The sequence below is a fragment of the Chiloscyllium punctatum genome, chromosome 25 (genome assembly GCF_047496795.1).
Source record: "Chiloscyllium punctatum isolate Juve2018m chromosome 25, sChiPun1.3, whole genome shotgun sequence".
In the NCBI taxonomy this organism is placed as follows: Eukaryota; Metazoa; Chordata; class Chondrichthyes; order Orectolobiformes; family Hemiscylliidae; genus Chiloscyllium; species Chiloscyllium punctatum.
In genome coordinates this window covers 83,549,889-83,571,313 of record NC_092763.1, presented here as the reverse complement: position 1 = coordinate 83,571,313, position 21,425 = coordinate 83,549,889, and the positions used below count along the sequence as shown (strand labels likewise).

General features: G+C 40.3%; 2 protein-coding genes across 9 annotated transcripts in view; both read right to left on the bottom strand.

The window, feature by feature from the left end:
- The window catches only part of mcf2a (MCF.2 cell line derived transforming sequence a), a 191,729-nt gene extending 190,085 nt beyond the window's left edge, over positions 1-1,644 (bottom strand). For 3 of the 4 annotated variants that reach the window (XR_011964151.1, XR_011964152.1, XM_072595615.1), the window contains exon 1: positions 1,165-1,644. Coding sequence is in view for 2 of the 4 variants with exons in the window: in XM_072595615.1 (XP_072451716.1) it covers positions 1,165-1,333 (169 nt within the window). In the remaining 2 variants the exon portion in view is untranslated. The remainder of the gene's footprint in view (positions 1-1,164) is intronic. The other variant, XM_072595614.1, reaches the window with a different exon arrangement.
- A 4,670-nt stretch (positions 1,645-6,314) lies between these two features.
- The window catches only part of atp11c (ATPase phospholipid transporting 11C), a 163,991-nt gene continuing 148,880 nt past the window's right edge, over positions 6,315-21,425 (bottom strand). For all 5 annotated transcript variants that reach the window (XM_072595610.1, XM_072595607.1, XM_072595608.1 and 2 more), the window contains one exon: positions 6,315-8,914. Coding sequence is in view for 1 of the 5 variants with exons in the window: in XM_072595608.1 (XP_072451709.1) it covers positions 8,825-8,914 (90 nt within the window). In the remaining 4 variants the exon portion in view is untranslated. The remainder of the gene's footprint in view (positions 8,915-21,425) is intronic.

Genomic DNA, 21,425 nt, shown 5'->3' with positions numbered 1-21,425 from the left:
ATGTAACACTTGTGATCAGCGTGTTGTTAACTTTCTAAGCATCAGTTACGATTGAGTGGGTACTAACTCTGAGCTTTGAATCACAATGTTTGTGTCATTGAGATCTAACCCAGAACCCTACTGCCTGTGTGAAGGGAATGCTGTACTTTCAGAGGTTCAGTCTTTCAAATGAGACACGAAGGCCTCATCTATCCTCCAATGAGAGGCATTTGATCCTCTGACACCACAGGAGGACAGTTTCACTCAGCATCCCAGAGAAAACGTACCTGCTCCCCAACATCACTGGCCACAGCTCCTGGTTGTCTATGGGAACTTGCTATCCACAGACGGGTGTAAATTATAACAATGAGTGCACCTGAAAGGTGCTGTCGGATGGCCTGGGGCTGTGAGCGACGCTGTATAAATGTTTTTGTTTCATTCAAAAGAAGTGGACATCGCTGACTGGCTAACCGGTGTCCCATGTCGGATATTGTCAAAAACTTTAACAAGCATCAAATCTGGAATCTTTTCACGCTCGGATGTAGGACTAGCCATTGACGCTTAGTGAGGACACATTGCACATATTTATGTGTGATTAACAGTGTCATCGCCCATAAACTGCTGATTCACTCAAGTTGTAGACTTTCATTCAAAAGAATTAAGACGCCTTCGAAAATCAATAAAAGTCAAGTGTTGTCTTTAATGAATGGTTATACCGTGTCATAACTGAGAAATGCATGCTTTGTACAAACCCGGAAAAAAAAATCTGGAAACTCTTTGTGTACCTGCTGTGCAGATGTAATTAGATCTGATTCAGCAGTATTGCCAAAATTTGCAAAACTGGAAAGACATTCCAAGTCAGACATAGAAAAAAAGCAGGCTCGGCTTGGAGTTCCTGGTCAATATCTTAAATAAAAACAAAGCTGTTTATACATTTTGTTGCAGACCAACTGTGCGAGGTTTGAAATGTATAAATGGTCATTTTCCGAGATTAGATTTCACACCCAGAACGGACATGTGCACCTGAATATTAAATAAATTGTTTATTTTCAACTAAATGAACCATTGACGCCACTTGATTGCTGCAGAATAGAAACAAAGTCTCACACGGTCAGGACATTTTAAAACGGCACAAACTAATGTTAACACCAGCACCACAAATAGAGGCAAACTCTTGGCACCTACTTCTCACTGTGGATTCCAGCAGTAAACAGGCGCTGCACAGCAGATAGTAGCTCTCCATCTCGGCCTCAGAGATCTTCAGATTGTCCACGGCTGCCATGTCGACTCTGTTTGTGAAATCCTCTCCCTCCTTTACAACAAGCCGGTTCACAGGCTGCGCTCCGCTCAACATTTCACCTGCAACAAAATCGCAGAAAGTGGTCTCCTCCCACCTCCCGATTCATCACAGGAACAGGCGCCGGTCACCTTAACAAATAAAAACTCGGAGCAGCCAACACAGTGGCCTTTGGATTGTCGCCTTGTCTGCAGAGTAAACGTGGCAAAGGAGCGCACACACAGAGAGAGACCGGCACACACAGGCAGGTATTGGATGTAGCAACACCTCAAGTGTCCCGGCACAGAGCTGCAGTACCAACCACTCAGCCTCACTGCGCACCCGCCTGAACAGAATGAACACATGACTGACATTTTCCCATCTTAGCCAGAAACTCGGCCAGTTGGTACACCTCTGCTTTTACAGTTTAACCCAGTACCTGGCAGCAAATGCTATGACACCCTGTTTATTTGTTTCCAGTTTTGGTTCGCCCCTCCCTCTACATGTGATATTATTAACCAGCAGATCAAATGACACCGTGACATGCAACAATCATCAGCCATTATTAGCTGCTGTGCTTACATTTACCAATGCATTTATGAAGATCAACACAATTATCTTTTCAGACATCATTTGCCATATGCTACATGGCGAACGGGTTGCATCAGACAAAATTCCTCCTGGTCATATTTAATATTACAACATATTCCAGGGGTGCAACATTTGCCATCTCCCTTGGATTAAATTAGTTTAGATTATGATCCTTCATCGCCCTGAACTCTCCGCGACTCCAAGGAGTTAGCAACATGCCTGCAGATGGTAAGAATAAACTAATCAGATCCCGAAATAAAACCTGCTGTGAACTTTCGCAGTTGGTTAATCTGGTGTTTAGTCACGGAAATATATTCCATTCAGCAACTAGAGTAAGTTATGTGACCCTCCAAGCCTGCTCCCCCCATTTAATAAGAGCGGGGCTGATCTGATTTTATCCCCAGCTCTACCTTCCTGTATATCCCCTTGGTCTTCAGAAATCTACCTCCCGCTGCCTTAAAAATATTTAAAGATTCTGCATCCACTGCCTTTTCCAAAGACTCACAACCGGGATGGTCTTTAACCACTGAAGTCTATTACATAAGAAGTAAATTATCCAGTTAGAAGGATCTTAATACAAACCACAAAGCCAAGTTCCAACCTGTTTCTTAACAGCATCCTTTATCGAGAAGCAATCTTTAAATCTTTATTTAAACTGGATCCCCTCACTTATTTATTCTTCAACTGTGCAGACAATTTTATGATTCCCTCCAGAGTCTGCTGTTAGGGAGTCCCAGGACTTTGACCCAGTGACAGTGAAGCAACGGCGATACATTTCCAAGTGAGAATGGCGAATGGCTTGGCGAGGAACTTGCAGGTGGTGGTGTTACCATGTATCAGCTGATTTTATCATTCAGGTGATAGTTGTTGTGGTGGTTCTTTATTCGCTTGTGGGATGTGTGTGTCACTGGGCCAGCATTCATTGCCAGAATGTAGAAAAGGTGGTAGTGGTGAGCTGCCTTCTTGAACCACTACAATCCACAAAATTTACTGTACGTAATCTTCACAACTCCTATGATCGAAACTTCCTCAGTTCCAACAACTTGAAGATTTCTATCCAAACGCTCCTGGGCTTTGAAACTCCACAGACTAAAACCATTTCTCTAGAGGTGATGGACTACCCTGAACTGAAATTGCTTCCCCTGCTAAAAGAAACTTCTGAACTGAACTCTGGAACTTTTTGAAAGCAAAACGGAACCAATTTTCTTTATACATCTAATCTGCTTGGCATTAACCCTTCAATATGTCAAATTTATCCATTCACACTTAACAGGTTCTCCCAGGCACTCCCTGGCAGTCTCAGACTTTCTTCAAAGTGATACAGATCAATCACAGTCACAAACTTTCCATCCTTGTAAAAAGCTTCACAGGACTGATCCACAATCATCTGCCCCTATATGAAAATCCAGAAATATAATGTGCTGTACACTTTTCATCTCAAGAAAAGTAGTAACTTTGTGATCTCACAGCTTTCACTTTGTCATGTGGTTTCATTTAAAAGCTCCATGCCACACAGGCCTTTGTCATTTTTGATGCCTTGGCTGAACTATTTTTGACAAGTCTCTGCAATTAACAAGTTTCACAACTCTGACTGGATCTGGTCCACCTTGAAAAACAGGACTGAGACAATAGCCACAGTCAAAATACCCATAGGCATTCTTCCTCTTTAAAACAAACTAACCCACGTAATGTCAGTGTAAGAGTAGAGAGTGTGGTGCTGGAAAAGCACAGCAGGTCAAGCAGCACCAGAGGAGCAGGAGAATCGACGTTTTGGGCATAAGCTCTTCATCAGGGAGGCTTGTGGGTTGGGTTGGGGCTGGGGAAGGTAGCTGGTAATGCAATAGGTAGGTAAAGGCAGGGGAGGTGATAGGTTTGAGAAGAGGGTGAAGCAGATAGATGGGAAAGAGGATGGACAGATAAAGAGGGCAGTGCCAAATTGTAGGCTTGCGACTGGGATAAGATGGGGGGAGGCAAAATGAGGAAACTGGTGAAATCCACACTAATCCTGTGTGGTTGGAGGATACCAAGGCAGAATATGAGGCATCCTTCTTCCAGGCATTGGTTGGTGATGAAGGCGGCCCAGGACCTGCATGCCCTTGGCAAAGTGGGAAGGGGAGTTGAAGCATTCAGTGACGGGGCAGCGGGGTTGGTTGGTGGGAGTGTCCCAGAGATGTTCTTTGAAACAATCCGCAAGTTGGCTTCCTGTCTCCCCAATGTAGCAGAGGATTTTCCTGCTCCTCAGATGTTGCCTGACCTGCTGTGCTTTTCTAGCACCACACTCTCATCTCTGATCTGCAGTCCTCACTTTCTCCTAATGTCAGTTTAACCCAATGTCAAAAAATTCACCTGGGTGCCATGTACCTACAGTTGTTCCAAAGTAGCTGTGAGATAATTTTCTTTAAAGTCAGGTTTCTAATTCTTAAAAATCTTTAATGTTTCCCAATACAACAGGGAGAGGCGGTGGTGCAGTGGTAATGTTCGTGGACTAGTTATATTCAACCCCAGGTTAGTGATCTTGGTACATGGTTTTGAATCCCATCAGTGCAGGTTGTGAGATCGGAGTTCAGTACTAACTGGAAATATAAAAAAAACTAGTCTAATGGTGACTATCAGACTAGTGTCTATTATAGTAAAATGCATTTTAGGGAAGGAATTGGCTATCTTTATCTGGCCTACTTATGAGTCCACACCCACAGCAATGTGGTTGAACCTTAACTGCTGGCTTGGTAATAAATACTGACCTTGCCAGCAACACCCACATCCTATGAGTGAATAAAACAAAATGGTCTATTTTGTGAAGGGTTCCATTTTGGCTGATCTTTGGTCTGTTGTCTTACAATTTGGGCGGCACGGTGGCACAGTGGTTAGCACTGCTGCCTCACAGCGCCAGAGACCCGGGTTCAATTCCCGCCTCAGGTGACTGACTGTGTGGAGTTTGCATGTTCTCCCCGTGTCTGCGTGGGTTTCCTCCGGGTGCTCCGGTTTCCTCCCACACTCCAAAGATGTGCAGGCCAGGTAAATTGGCCATGCTAAATTGCCCGTAGTGTTAAGTAAGGGGCAAATGCAGGGGTAGGGGTGCGTTGTGCTTCGGCGAGGCGGTGTGGACTTGTTGGGCAGAAGGGCCTGTTTACACTTAGATTACTTACTGTGTGGAGAGTCCACTCATTTCTTTCCCCCTCAACATTCCAACTTTCGATTATCAGGCTGTTAAACAATTTTAATAATTATTTTAAAAAAAGGGTGCAAATGCTGCAAGGTTTATTCTGGAAACTCCCAAGCTCCCACATCGGGACCATGTTAGGTCAGGACTTCCCCCAGCATCCCCAGCGAAGCTGTGCAGAAACCTCAGTTTGCTCAATTGCAGTATCAAGAATGAAGTGCTAGGTTTGTTTCGCGATTTTCATTCTTTCGCCATTTGATTACATTAACACAAAATGATAAAATGTAACTAGGAAACTCTTGAGATAGAGAATACAGATGAGCATGAGCAGCACAAATGGGAATGTATTTTTTTTTAATGCTGGTCTTTCCAACAACGCTCAGATTCCGTGAAAGAACGAAGAGACAAACATTGTTGCAGCCACACAGTAAGTGATGTGGGGTTGGGGTGGAGCAGAGCCACAGTAGGTAAGGAGATATCATTCGATAAATGCACTTTGTTCCACCCTGATTTCTGGCACTAGACCTAGGAATTTGAGGCTCTCTCATTTTACAAGTAGGTATCTAATAGTATACTCCCTTAGTTAACCAAAGCTGTGCAACCTGCATGCAATGACATGACGTTGCAAACATGGAAAAAGTAGTTCACAATCATGTCACCAGAATTTAGATTCTGGAGCAACAAAGATCGGTTTGGAAAAGTTGAGACAATTTAAAAATTCAAAATTGTGGGCATTTCGCTAGAACAGAAATGATAAAGAGGCAACACGTTTTCATGGGGGGAAATTGTTGTTTCTAACAGATTAACAAGCACACTATAGAGGCACAGACAATGATTTACAATAAATTGTTGACAATTTGAAAGGAAAAATTAAAAGAAATATACTCAAAGGGCAGAAGATGACCAAAAGAGGTAACTTTGATTGAAGATATAGCTCTGGCTCAGTGCATTGAATTGCCTCTTTCTATGCTGTAATTTCTGCATTTCGAATGATAGTGTCTCTGGGCGTAAAGTAAGGTCCATTTATGATTTTGCTTGTTTAGTAATATTTATACTGTCTTTCCCCTTGTGAAGACCAATACTCCATTTTGCAGAATCAAATCTACAACTATCAGAATTAGCTGAATGCTGCCAGAGCATTTACTTATTTTTGTGTGGAGGAGAATCGATGAACATAAACCAGACAACCAGAACGGTGTGTGCAGGTTTACCTGATCCAAGCATACTCAAATGGATTCATGGCAAATGGCATTTCAACCTCTGCTTTTTAAACCTAATATGCAACATGAACATTACACAATTTTGACATAGCCTGAAGCAAGCAGTCCGTGTGGTTTAATGTGTGTTATTTCAACATTACGTAAAAACATAGTTTTAATTTGTGACAGGATACAGAGTAAATTCCATTCCATCCAAGTATCATTCTGATATTTTTATTTCCCAATATCACACAGCAACTCTCCTTATTCTCCTTCTGATAAAAAAAAATCAGTATAAAAACTCAGCCGTGTGTGTGCACACGCACACATAGACAGACATGTCTACGTCAAAGATCTGACTACATTAATGCTATTTTCCAGTGCATGGATGGTAGACGTTTGAAATTGTCCCACAAATGGCAGTTGATGCTAGATCAGCTGTTAATTTTAAACTGAGACAGATAACTTTTTTAAAGAAAAGCTCTTAAGGCTTAATGGGCCAAAGGCAGCTATATGTAGTTGGCCACAGATCAGCCACTATTGAATGGTGGAATAAACTCAATGGGCTGAATGGCCTCCTTCTGTTCCTGTGTTCCTAGTCCCATTCTTTGTCTTTATGAGACCTAATCTGCCCTGTGTGACAATATTTCCTCCTTTAATGCCTCCCATTGATCTAAGAGAGTTTATTTGCAAGTAGTCGGTCCTAGCTCATTGGGGCCAAATTTTACCTTGGGAAATGTTAATTTTACTCAGTTTAGAGCTTTCACTTTCATGCCATCCTTAACCTCTTCTGTAACAATCCTAAATCTAACTGTCCAAAATGCTCATCTACTGATATGTCCTTGGTCTCATTCCCAAACATTATGTCCAAAACTGCAACTCTCCCTTGTTCGGCTTTCTACGTACTGGCTAAAAAGGTTCTCCTGCACACAATTTAAGAACGGTGTTCATTTCCTATGTTGCACACAAATTGTCCCAATTGATATGTGGGTAGTTAAAATTCTCCCATTCCTACTGGATTATTATTATATTTCTGAGTTTTAATTACATATTCATTCTCTCTCTGTCTCTGACTGTTTGGGGTCTATGATACACAACCAACAGCATGTTTGCCCTTTTATGTTTTCTATTTCTATCCACTTTACCTCATTTGATTATCCTTCTAAAATATCATGCCTCCTCACTGTTTTAATAGATTCCTTGATCAATACCATGACCCCCTCCCCTTCTATTCACTCCTCTTTATCATCTGAATACCCAATAACTGGGAATGTTAAGCTGCCAATCCTGCTCATCTTCTAATCAAGTATCAGTCATAGCTATGATATCACACTCCCATGTGCTCTCAGCTCATCTGCATTATTTACCTGGTTCCTTGTATCTGCCATTAACCTTGATAAACACACTTCTTTCTTATCTAGTATATGCTCCCTGTAGCTTCCAAACTGACTGGCTTTTTAACTTCTCATTCAATCTCAGCTTCTTTGCTCTCTAAAGTACTAGTGAGGATTTCATATCACAGCCAAAATCACTCAAATAGCGTTAGGAGGGCGTTGGCCCTATTGTGTCCATACATGCACAAGTTATAAATAGAGTATTTCAAGATCATATTTGTTTATTCCTGTTTTTTAAAGCTCATACAGAAACTTCATTTTTATATGTACATATATAAAATGTCAGTATTTGTATTCATCACGTTTCAAGATCGGGACTGTGCATTATCTTACTAACTATACTAATACCTCATACATTCTGATATATTTAATCCTGAATTATAAAGATGATCTATTCCCTGGTAAGATTTTTTTTAAAAACTTGAACAATGCTGGTTTATATTCATGCTTCAAAAATGCTACCAATGTTTAGAACTCCTATGGTAAGTGCTACTTCACTAACTTGCATTATATGGTTTAAAGTACAATAATCTGTAAATAGTTCATCTGGAGGCAAGGAATGAAACAGTTGTCTTCATTCGCTAGCATCAATTGATCACTGGATTAACATTCAAAAGACATAGATTTTTATACTGACTACCAAAGTAGACAATGGGCCATTCCAAATTGCACTAGGATAGAATTAAAAATATAAAAACCAACAGAAACTGTTGCTTTGTGTATCTCTCTAAACCAAACATTTTTGTCTAATCAATAGGTTAATAGCATTCAGTTACACAACTGACATTATCACATAAACACAGCAACTTGCAATACCTATTGACAAATGGTTTTCTAATTCCTGATTACTAAAGTGTGGTTAAAAATATATATTGTAACAATGACAACTCGAACTTAAACACATTGATGAGTGAATAAGGGTAAAGCATTTTACAAGATTACTTTTGAAGTTTTGTTGAATAATATGACAAAGCCACCGGACAAGGCAACTCAGTTTACCTATTACATTAAAAGAATTGCATTCTCAGAACACAGATCACTCTGCAGTTTCTGATCCAGAAACTCTGCACACCAAAGTCAAATTTGTTTTCAGATAACCCTGAATGGATTTCTTAGCGCCAAGTCCAAACAAGTTCAGGGCCAATAATAGCACAGGCACGGGGTATAAAGGGCGGTTTTACTCTGTATTCACCAGTCCGACCACACTTATTTCTTCACAGGTTGATCAATTCACTTCAGACTTAGGATTTCTGCTGAAAGGACCATCTTTAATATATCTCACTGTCAGCAACTCTGGCTCTGCAAATTTTAAACTCTGGAAAAAATACACACAAAGTAAAATAGTTACATACTATTTTAATGCAAGTTAAAATTTATTACATATACATAATCATGCACAACACACAATGATCTTTTGTGAATATTATCAATGACAAGTCAAACTGACAGAGGCTTTAGCTTTAATCTTTGCACATGCTATCACATTGAGGGGAAAGGCATTTCTAGATCCCTAATAAGCTACTTTGAGACATCATCTGAAATCAAAAACATGTATCTTAATGTTTTAAATTAAGAGTATAAACAGTCAATTCTAAACAGGATGCCGACCATTTGCAATGACTTTTATCTCTTATTATAATCCATTTGTGACACGCATAGTACTTCTGATTAGATTTTATATTTCCTGAATAAGCTGAACAATTGGAATCTAATTTAAAAAAAAAGCGATTTTCCTTAGTTCAATTTTTGAATTTTCAAAAAGCTCAATACTAGGACAATAAAAAGCAAAAAGTTATTAGGAAACTACACTATGCTCAGCATGGCAATATTATGTATTACTGCTCCTGAACAAAAGTATAGAGGCAGATAGAGTTTCTCCACTTGAACCCCCAGAGTTACCTCAGTTTATTCAAGTACTAAACAGGACTCTTGAAAGGAGCAGTACAAGGATTCACTGTGACAAGTATTATTATAGTTTAAAGATTCCTAGTCACGGACTGCAGTTTTCTGTAGAAAAGAGAAGGCTGAGCAATGATCTGATCGAAAAGTTTAAGATAAGGTAGATGTAGCAAAAATCTGTCCATTTGTAGGGACAACTTCCTTATCCAAAGAGTGGTTAGCTTATGGAACTCTCTTCCACATAAAGCAGCTGAGTTTCCTTCTGAAGATGAATTTGAGGTGGCACTAGATACGCACAAGTGAGAGGAGGGTAGGATGAGCAGGGATGGAAGGAAGTTTGAGTGGAGTATTTATTAGTTGGCCTCTTTCTGTGCTGTAGACTGAATGCAAGCACTAACGAGTGCACTAGCCTAATCACATATTACAGGATAAACGGTTAAGAGAGCAGGGAAATTAGTACTTCTTTATCTTCTGTATTTTTTTCTTTAATGTTGGATGGACAGAAATCACTGACACTTAACAAAATGACAATTGTAATGGTGACGTAGAAGGAGCTACTCTTAGCTTGGTGTTACAAAGTTAATTGAGGGCACAGACATGGAACAATTCCAACATAAATAGTGCAACTTCAAACTAGACCGATGCCAGTTCCACTCATCCAAGGGAACCATGCTACCGGCTGTAAAATTTGCATTCCCAGTTTATACAAAGAATGCAAACTTTTATAGTAGCCCTTGTTTAAAAAAAAATCAACGTTTGGTGGAATGGAGGAATACTTCCATTAGACAGAATATCATCTCAAGCAAAACTGGCTCCAGAAATTTCTAGTGTATGTTAAGTGACTAAACGCTATTCATTACAAGTTAACATACACAACACATTAGGATTACAAGGAGAAGGTTGGAATATGCATCTGAAATATCTCTAACCTCAGAAGTCTGAACCAATGTTCTCAACAGGTTTAGTGTTTCCATAAAACAATGTTTGCATATCTAATTTTAATCTTATTTCAATGTTGTAGTACTTTTGCTGCACTTAATAACAACATGCAGCAGAATAAAATAAATTTGACCTCATAATTATATTGCAGTAGCCCGGTGTACGAAATTTTAGTTTCTTTATGTTTTCTTTTTAGATGGAGAATAAGCTCAGTTTTATGAAAGTAATCTTTAAAAGCAGCTCAGAAGGTTACTTGGGACACTAACCTAAATGCAACAATTCCAAGAAATCAAGTGACTGGGAGAACTCCAGTAACCTTAAAGGATGTTTAAACTGCCAAGCCTACAATAGACTAAAAAAAGCCATCGTTTAGTTTTTTCAGGTCGGAACATTTAAGGTTCTGGTACAGAAGAATTCAGACTTCAGTTCAGAAAGGAGGAAGTGATACCTAGTAGAATTAAGTTTTAGTTCAAGGGAATCAGGAACCATAGTCATAGACTTATACAGAATGGAAACAGACCCTTTGGTCCAACTCATCCACGCTGACCAGTTATCCTAAATTAATCTAATCCCATTTGACATATTCCTCTAAACCCTTCCTATTCATGTACCCACCTAGACGCACCCACCCCCCCACCTTTTAAAATGTTGTAATTGGACGCACCTTCACTCCCACCACTGGCAGCTCGTTCCATAACGCACCACCCTCTGCGTGGAAAAGTTGCCCCTCAGGTCCCTTTTGAATCTTTCCCCTCTAATCTTATACCTATGTTCTCCAATTTTGACTCCCCTATCCTGGGAAATAGACATTGGTTATTTACGCTCTCCATGTCCCCCATGATTTTGTAAACGACAAGGTCACCCCTCAGCCACCGACGCTTCAGGAAAAAGAGCCCCAACCTATTCAGCCCCTCCCTATAGCTCAAGCCCTCCAATTCCTTGCAAATCTTTTCTGAATCCTTTCAAGTTGTACAACATCTTTCCTATAGCAGGGAGACTAGAATTGAACACAGTATTCTGAAAGTAGCTTCACCAATGTCCAGTACAGCTGCAACACGACGTCACAGCTCCTATACTCAATGCACTTACCAATGAAGGCAAGTATTCTAAATGCCTTCTTCACCACTCTGTTTACCTGTGACTCCACTTTCAAGGTACTACGTACTTGCACCCAAAAATGAGTTAAGTTAACCTTTAGTTTGTGAAGCTTTGAAACGAGGAGAAATTGAATAGAAATCTTCACATTGTTTGAAGTGATAAAGTTTCGGTCAGATTGTGAAAGTTTAAGCCAGTGGTCTTGGAAAAGAACTAGAAAACTGTCTCTGCAAATCAGGAAAAAAAAACGCTGAGAGTCGTCAGTTAAGTGAGAACATAGATTTGAGGTAGGAGTGAAATTTCTCTGGAATAAAGATTTTGGGAGATAGGTTGAAACATTGGCAGATGGATACAACTATAGGAAATGTGAATGTTTTGCTGAAAGAATAAAAAAGCAACATGCTATTTCAATGAAAAGAGATTGCATATCTGGGGGATACACCGTGATCTGGGGGCCCTGATGCATAATCATGAAAGGCTATTAAGTAGGTACCTATTCCTGATGAAGGGCTTTTGCCCGAAACGCCGATTTCGCTGCTCGTTGGATGCTGCCTGAACTGCTGTGCTCTTCCAGCACCACTAATCCAGTATTAAGTAGGTACAGCAAGTGACTTGGAAGTCAAATGGAATGTGAATGTTTATTGCAAAGGGAGTGGAATATAAAGGTTGGGAAGCTTAACTTCAGCTGTTTGGGCATTGCTGAGACCACAGCTAGTGAATTTTGTACAGTCCTGGTTTCCTTACTTGGAAAAATATGTATAATTATTTTAGTACAGTAGTTCAATCAACTTATTCCTGGGATGAATGGCTTATCTTCTGAAGAATGTTAATCAGGTAAATCCAGTATGCTGTTAAGGGAGAATGAGAAGTAATTTTATTGAAACACAAATTCCTGCAGGGCTTTAATGTTAAGAGATTTTTAAAAAATCAGTCATGGTATCTGGGTATTGCTGATTGGGTCACATTTATTACTTACCCTTAATTGTCCTGGAGATGGTGGTCACGAGCTGTCTTCTTGAACAGCTGCAATCATTGGACTATAGATAGACTCAAGGCTCTGAGGGAAGGTGTTCCAGGATTTTGATCCAGCAACACTGAAAGAACATTGATTTATTTTCAGGTCTGGCTACTGAGTGGCTTGGAGGATCACTTGCAGATGGCGATGGTCTCAACATTACTGCTGCTCTTGGTCTTCTGGCATTTAGTGGTCATTGGTTTGGAAGGTGCTGTCTATAAAGTGCATCTTGTCGGTGGTGCACACTGCTGCTCCTCAAACATCAGTGACAGTGAATGCTGAAGATGGTGAGAAAGAGTTGATCAAGTGAGGATGCTTTGTTCTGAATGGTGCTGAGCTTCTTCAGTGCTGTTGGAGCTCAATCATCCAGGCAAGTCAGGAGCATTCCAAACTTGTGACTTGGAGGTGGAGGGCAGGTTTGAGGAGTCAGGAGGCAAGGTAGTCATTGCAGGATTCCTAGCCTCTGACCTACCCTCGTTGCCATGGGACACGTGTCTTGTCCATGATTTGGAGATGCCGGTGTTGGACTGGGGTGTACAAAGTTAAAAATCACAACACCAGGTTATAGTCCAACAGGTTTAATTGGAAGCACTAGCTTTCAGAGCGCTGCTCCTTCATCAGGTTGATGAAAAATCTGATGAAGAAGCAGTGCTCCGAAAGCTAGTGCTTCCAATTAAACCTGTTGGACTATAACCTGGTGAAGTGTGATTTTTAACTGTGTCTTGTCCAGTTCAGTTTCTGATCAATAGTAACCCTCAAGATGTCGACGGTGGGGAATTCAGTGAAGGCATTGCCATTGCATGTCAAGGGGTTATAAATATAGAAAATAGGAGCAGCAGAACACGATCTGACTCCTTGAGCTTACTCTGCCAGTCAATATGATCATGACTGACCATCCCACTCAGTACCCCTTTCCCATTTTCTCCTCACATCCATTGATTCCTTTAACCCCTGGAACTTCATTCTTCTTGAAAACATTCAATGTTTTTGCCTCAACTGCTTTCTGTGGTAAGGAATTCCACAAGCTTACCATTTTCTGGGTAAAGAAATTTCTCCTCATCTCTGTCCCAAGAGACCTACCCCTTACTCTGTTACCCCAGGCTCTGGGCTCCCTGAACATCAAGAATATTAAGAACATTCATTCTGCATCTACCTCTATGGTCACTGCCTCAGACTCAGACATACAGCACAGAAACAGACCCTTCAGTCTAACTCGTCCATGCCAAATGGATATTCCAACCTAATCTAGTCCAAATTTCCAGCACTTAACCAAAATTCCTCCAAACCCTTCCTATTCATATACCCATCCAGACTCATTTTAAATGCTGTAACTATACCAGCCTCCACCACTTCCTCTGGCAGCTCAATCCATACACGTACCACCCTCTGTGTGAAAAAGTTGCCCCTTCGGACCCTTTTATATCTTTCTCGTCTCACCCTAAACCTATGCCCTTTAGCTCTGGACTCCCCCACCCCAGGAAAAAGACTTTGTGTTTATCCTATCCATGCCCCTCATGATTTTATAAACCTCTATGAGGTCACCCCTCAGCCTCCGACATTTCAGGGGAAACAGCACTAGCCTATTCAACCTCTCCCTGTAGCTCAAATCCTCCAACCCTGGCAACATCCCTGTAAATCTTTTCTGAACCCTTTCAAGTTTCACACCATCGTTCTGATAGGAAGCAGACCAGAATTGCATGCAATATTCCAAAAGTGGCCCAACTAGTGACCTCAACATGATCTCCCAACTCCTATACTCAATGCTCTGACCAATAAAGGAAAGCATACCAAACATCATCTTCATTATCTATTGTGTGGCATTATTCAGTCTAAGCCTGAATATTGTCCAGGTCTTACAGTATTTGGACATGGACTACTTCAGTATATCTGAGGAGTTGTGAACTGTGCTGAACATTGCAGAGTCATCAGAGAACTTCTCTACTTCTGAACCTATGATGGAGGGAAAGTCATTGATAAAGCCGCTGAAGATGGTTAGGCCAAGGACACTATCCTGAGGAACTCCTGCAGAAATATTGTGGTGTTGAGACCACAATCAGATTCATGAATGGCAGAGAAGATTCATAAGGATTGAATGGTCTACTCCTTGACCCAAGTTTTATTGTTTCAGCAACTCTTAACTTCTGCTTTAATACCTAATGGTCCATAGCAAGACTTAAATTGTGTTTCCTCTCTTTCCTCAACACAAAATAATGTGTTTAGATAATTGTCACCATTCTATTAAAATGTGGCCACTGCTCAGTATCTGACCTCTACTAGGAACTTCAACCAATGTAGCATGGAAAGTGGAATTGAGAACAGAAACATCTCAGGGAAATAGGTAGTGTTTCTTCAAATTATTTCAAAATTCAGGAGAAGTTGATTCAAGACTTCTGCCAGCTAATTTGCACTTGTGACCAAATTTAAATGACAGCATTCCCTAAAAAGGTTTATGCAGTAATATGCAAAAAGCTTTGAAGATTAATGAAAGACAGATAGCAGGGTTGCAAAATTACAAAACCAAGTATTTAATGTTCAAAGGACAAAAATAGAAATTAGCATTTTTATAATTTTACCATAGTCATGGGATATCTCAAAGAGCTTTACAGTCTATTAAGTACTTTTGAAATGTTATCACTGGTGTAATACAGGAAACTCACCTACTAACTTTAACACAGCAAATTCCCACAAACAGTGATGTGATAATGACCAGAAAATGTGTTTCTGAGAGACTGGTTTCTTAGATATTCTTTGCAGAAGACAGGGGAACTTATCCTGATGGTTTCGCCAATATATGTTCCTCAAAAAATGCGCCATGGATATTTGAACATCCACTTTTTAAAAATTCATTTATAGGATGTGGGTGCCATTGGCTAGGCCAGTATTTGTTGCTCATTCCTAATTGCCCAGAAGGCACTTAAGATTGAACCACATTGCTGTGGGTGTGGAGTCACACGTAGGCCAGACTAGGTAAGGGCATTGGTGAGGAAACAGATTGGGCCTCAATTCAAAGTCTCATCCACAAAATAACACCTCCAACTCCCTCATACCACAGTTACAGCCTTGATTGTGACGCTCAAGCCCAACAGTGGGACTTGAATCTGGAACTTTGTGATTCAGCAGACAAGAGTAATGCCAAATAAGCCTAGACTGATAGCTGTTAAGACTGACTGTAAAAACAAGTAACTTTGCTAATTTAAGAAACGCTAGATTTGATGACTTTCTAGGAAAGTGCTCTCCTTGTGGGTGGCACGGTGGCACAGTGGTTAGCACTGCTGCCTCACAGCGCCTGAGACCCGGGTTCAAATCCCGCCTCAGGCGACTGACTGTGTGGAGTTTGCACGTTCTCCCCGTGTCTGCGTGGGTTTCCTCCGGGTGCTCCGGTTTCCTCCCACAGTCCAAAGATGTGCAGGCCAGGTGAATTGGCCATGCTAAATTGCCCATAGTGTTAGGTAAGGGGTAAATGTAGATGTAGGGGTATGGGTGGGTTATGCTTCGGCGGGGCGGTGTGGACTTATTGGGCCGAAGGGCCTGTTTCCACACTGTAAGTAATCTAATCTAATCTAATCTAAAAGAAACTTCCTTACCACTAAACATTTTCCCATTTAAATTAGACAAGCTATGTGCTCTCTAGTCTAATAATAAATTTTGAAGGAAAAAGATTGCTAATAAAATCCAGGCCAGATGACATCTCTGATGAGAACAGGCAGATTTATGCCTAGTTTGGAACATTTGTTAAAATTAGACCAAAAGCCAATAAAAGCTTGCATTGACCTGGAAGTTTGTACCTTTTACCTTCAAGGAAAAGACTCACTGAGCCATCTAACTAATGTGAGTACAATCAAGACAAGTGGCTGGGATAATAGGTTGAATCTTTCTGTTCTGGGGACATAGCTCGAATTCCACAGTGACAGATGATGAAATTTTAATTCAATAAACAATTTAGAATTAAAAGCTAGCCCTGTTAATTTTTGTAAAAACTCACCTTATTCACTAACGTCATTTGGGGGGGGGGATTAAAAAAAATCTGCTGTTCTTATCTGGTCTGTTCTACGTGATACTCCAGAACCATAGCAATGCAGTTGACTCTTAAGTAGGGCACTTAGGGAGGGCAATAAACATTGGTCCAGTCAGTGATATCCCTATCCGATGAACAAATAATAAAAAGTTTGTGTTATTTGCAATAAATGCTTGCATGCTTTGTTAAGAATATATTAGAAGCCTACTGTGACTTTGTTCAGCCTTCAGAGTAAAAACCTAAAAAAAACCTTATTGTCTGATCAAGCCAGATTTTACCCTCAAATCAGATTTTTCTAGCATTACCATCAGTTGGGATGATAACAAAACTCAGTTCCTTATTGGTTTATTTATACAGATGGAGGAAAAACATTATGCACAACCAGCTTATTAGGGAGAGAATCTAATTATTATTTAACGTTATAACTGTACCAACACCAACACACTTGCCTTTTCCTCTCTGGATGCAGAAAAGACACTTGATTTGAAGATTATGTTTCATCAGTTCATTTACAAGATAAATCATAGAGTTGTACAGCATGGAAGCAGACCCTTCAGTCCAATTTGTCCATGCAGGCCAGATATCCTAAATGAATTTAGTGTCATTGCCAACACTTGGTTCATATTTCTCTAAACCCTTCCTATTCATGTACCCATCCAGATGCCTTTTAAATGTTGGAACTGTACCAGACTCTACCACCTCCCCCATTCCACACATGCACCACCCTCTGCTTGAAAACATTGCCCCATAAGTCCCTTTTATATCTTCCCCTCTCACACATTGGGACAGCACAGTGGTTAGCACTGCTGCCTCACAGTACCAGGGTCCCGGGTTCAACTCCCGTCTTGGGCAATCGTCTGTGTGGGGTTTGTACATTCTCCCAGTGTCAGTGTGAGTTTCCTCTGGGTGTTCTGGTTTCCTCCCACAATGCAAAGATGTGCTGTCATGCTAAATTGCCCATAGTGTTAGGTGCATTAGTCAGGGGTAAATATAAGGTAGGGAATGGGTCGGGTGGATTACTCTTCAGAGAGTCAGTGTGGACTTGTTGGGCTGTAGGGAATCTAATCTAAACCTTAAACCTAGCCCCTTTAGCTTAGGACTCCAGTACACTGAGGAAAAGACCTTGACTATTTAACCCATCCATGCCCCTTATGATTTTATAAACGTCTATAAAATTTCCCCAGCGTGAGCTATGCACTTTATCATCATCATAAAATCCTTACAATATGGAATCAGGCCATTTGGCCCAAAAAATCCACACCAATCCTCTGAAGGGCATCCCACCCAGAACCGTCCCTCATCCTCGCACTGCCCATGGTTAACACACCAAACCTACAGATCCCTTGATGCTTTGGACAATTTAGCATGGACAATCCATCTAACTTGCACATCTTTGGACTTGGGAGAAAACCAAAGAGCACCCGAAGGAAACTTCTGCAGACGCAGATTTTGACAAATTATTCAGCTATTGAATTAAAATTCTCTCATGCCACAATACCAAAGACCTCAACGTTACTATAATTCCTCTCCATGTAGGAAACAGAGAGGATCTTCTATATTAATCCAGGTATCGATTGCATTTTAAGTGTGCACCCATACAGTCAGCCAAAAAGAAAATTGCACAAGGTATTTCTAATAATTGATGCACAACAACCTTGATCTTAACAGCTTTTGAAGTGTCAAAAAAATTTGCTAATTTACTCAGAACACGATCACCTACTTTATCACTGCAGATGATACAAAGATAGGTGGAGTTGTGGACAGTGAGGAGGGCTGTTGTCGGCTGCAGAGGGACTTAGATATGATGCAGAGCTGGGCTGAGGAGTGGCAGATGGAGTTCAACCCTGCCAAGTGTGAAGTTGTCCATTTTGGAAGAACAAATAAGAATGCGGAATACAGGGTTAATGGTAGGGTTCTTGGTCAGGTGGAGGAACAGAGGGATCTTGGGGTCTATGTACATAGATCTTTGAAGGTTGCCACTCAGGTGGATAGAGTTTGTAAGAAGGCCTATGGAGTATTATCGTTCATTAGCAGAGGGATTGAATTCAAGAGTCGTGAGGTGATGTTGCAGCTGTACAGGACTTTGGTTAGGCCACATTTGGAGTACTGTGTGCAGTTCTGGTCGCCTCACTTTAGGAAAGATGTGGAAGCTTTGGAGAGGGTGCAGAGAAGATTTACCAGGATGTTGCCTGGAATGGAGAGTAGGTCATACGAGGATAGGTTGAGAGTTCTCGGCCTTTTCTCGTTGGAACGGCGAAGGATGAGGGGTGACTTGATAGAGGTTTATAAGATGATCAGAGGAATAGATAGAGTAGACAGTCAGAAACTTTTTCCCCGGGTACAACAGAGTGTTACAAGGGGACATAAATTTAAGGTGAAGGGTGGAAGGTATAGGGGAGATGTCAGGGGTGGGTTCTTCACCCAGAGAGTGGTGGGGGCATGGAATGCGCTGCCCGTGGGAGTGGTAGAGTCAGATTCATTGGCGACCTTTAAGCGGCATTTGGATAGGTACATGGATGGGTGCTTAATCTAGGATAGAAGTTCGGCACAACATCGTGGGCCGAAGGGCCTGTTCTGTGCTGTATTGTTCTATGTTCTATGTTCTATGTTCTATGTTCTATCCCAGATCACCTTCTTTCCACGTGTTTAGTAATAGGTTTTAAATAGACAGGTGTAATAAAACACAGAAACATATACATAGCTGAACACAAACTTTAGCATCCTCCATTTTTACATACCTATTTTTCATGAGATCGGTTCCCTTTCCTACTAAATTGTTCTAGAAATTTGAATTACAGAGACAGTACCTCTTCATAGCATATCTGTTCTGAATATGCATGATTGCATCCTCAAAGCCAATAGTATCTTGAGGTCCAGCAGTTCAGCATCAGCCCTTATTACTCTGAATAACTTGAAAATGACAACTTTAAAAGGGGATTGTGCCTGACACCCTTAAATTTGTTTTTAAAAAGGTGTTGATCTAAATTGATTCATTTGATCACTTTCGCCTAGTTGATTTTAACCTCATTTGATCATTGAGTCATTCAACTGAGTGACTATCAAAGTTGAAGTAAGCAGCCATGTGAAAAGGTGCAAGCAGAAGGTAGTCAGCTATTAGGAACCTGGGTCATAATACGAGCAAAGGGTGAAAAGATTTGATTAGTTCAAGCTTCAATGCAACATTCAAATTCAGAGTAGTAGGTCAGTTAGGTCTTTGACTGGTCCTACTGTTGGCTGATCAAATTGTGGCCTCAACATTATATATAGTGAAGCCCATTTAAATCATCCAAGTGAAATTTAATCAAAAAATAGTTTTCAGACTTGAATTTTTAACCTTTCAGTGACTACATCCAGTAAAAAGGAAACTTTGCTTCTCAAAATTATGTCTTTGAAACTGGCATGTTCATTATCTGTTTGATTTTTTCTTATTGTACAAAAAGCATTCGATGCATGAAAATGTTGGCTAAGGTACGAATGAAACTCCTTCCTTTACTAAGTGGAATTAGTCTTTGAACTCCATTTGAAATAGTGAAAACATCTCTCCCTATGATTGGCTTCTCAGACACTCAATTTCCAACAGGAACATATGGAATGATACAATATAGGCATACATAGGTTCTGTGTTTATGTTCTAAACAACTTGAACTTATACTTTTCTGAATCAGGCAAAAATGCTCACAGCCATTCAAAATATGGCACTGTTTACATTATCAAACAAAACAAATGGAGGAAAGAAGGTATTCCCAGATGGCTCAAAGTACAATCATACATATTTAAAGATCAATAAAGTAACTTAGAAGGACATAGAAGGAGGTAATATTTGGCACTTTGATTCTGCAAATGCTTTTTCTACCATTGGCAAGCCAGACCGAGAGAGATCAGTAGATAAATCAGTTTCAACAATACATGGAAGCATATGCATTCATCAAAATGGAAGCATATAAATGATGAGGGAATGGTCGGACTCAAGTAAAGTTGAGTACCTCTGGTAAATGGTACAGTGAAGGAGGATGGCATGAGGAGATCATGATTACATGTGCAGAAGGACTTTTTCATCTAAGAATGACTGGAAATAAAATGCAATTCATTCTAAACAATCAAGAATGCAATGTTAGGAGGATGTGTTCATTTCATACCTAAGATCATGTGCAGCATAGATTTTCAGCATTTTAAAATATTAATTAATATACCCATTTCAAAACTGCCCCACATACAGTAGGACACAGTAATCAAGGAAAAACAAACATGCACAGAACAGTACATTGAAAACTTAGCATACTAGAGCATTGTGCAATTCATTCAGAACAAATCTGACATTTACGAAACAAGCTTTGCATGCAACAGCCATAGCCAAAACTATATTCACACAGAATGCATGTGTAATCATATGGAAGAACCCCACACGAACAGTAAATAAAAATCTTGTGTAAAATAGAAGGCCAGTGGCTACCTATTCAATTACATGTAATATGGTGTGATATACTGTGCCACCATCTACCCTTAGTATATTGATAATATCATTGCACAAGTAATATAAATGCTCTGGGGGCCTGGATTCAAATCCCGTTATGACAGCTATTGGAATTTAAATTCAATTAAATAAAATCTAGAATGGTGACCATTAAACTTTTATTAATTGTCATATGATCCATGGTTCACTGAAGTCCTTAATAAAATTTTCAGAGCAGAGCAATGTGGTCAACTTTTAAATTACCTCTGAAATGGTCTTGTACATCATTCAGTTCCGGGGCAATTAGGGATAGGTAACAAATACCACATCCCAAAGAAAATAATTAACTGTTTGCAATAATACAAGCATTTATCGTTAATCTGCTCATGTGTATTCAGAATCCGAGCTAACAA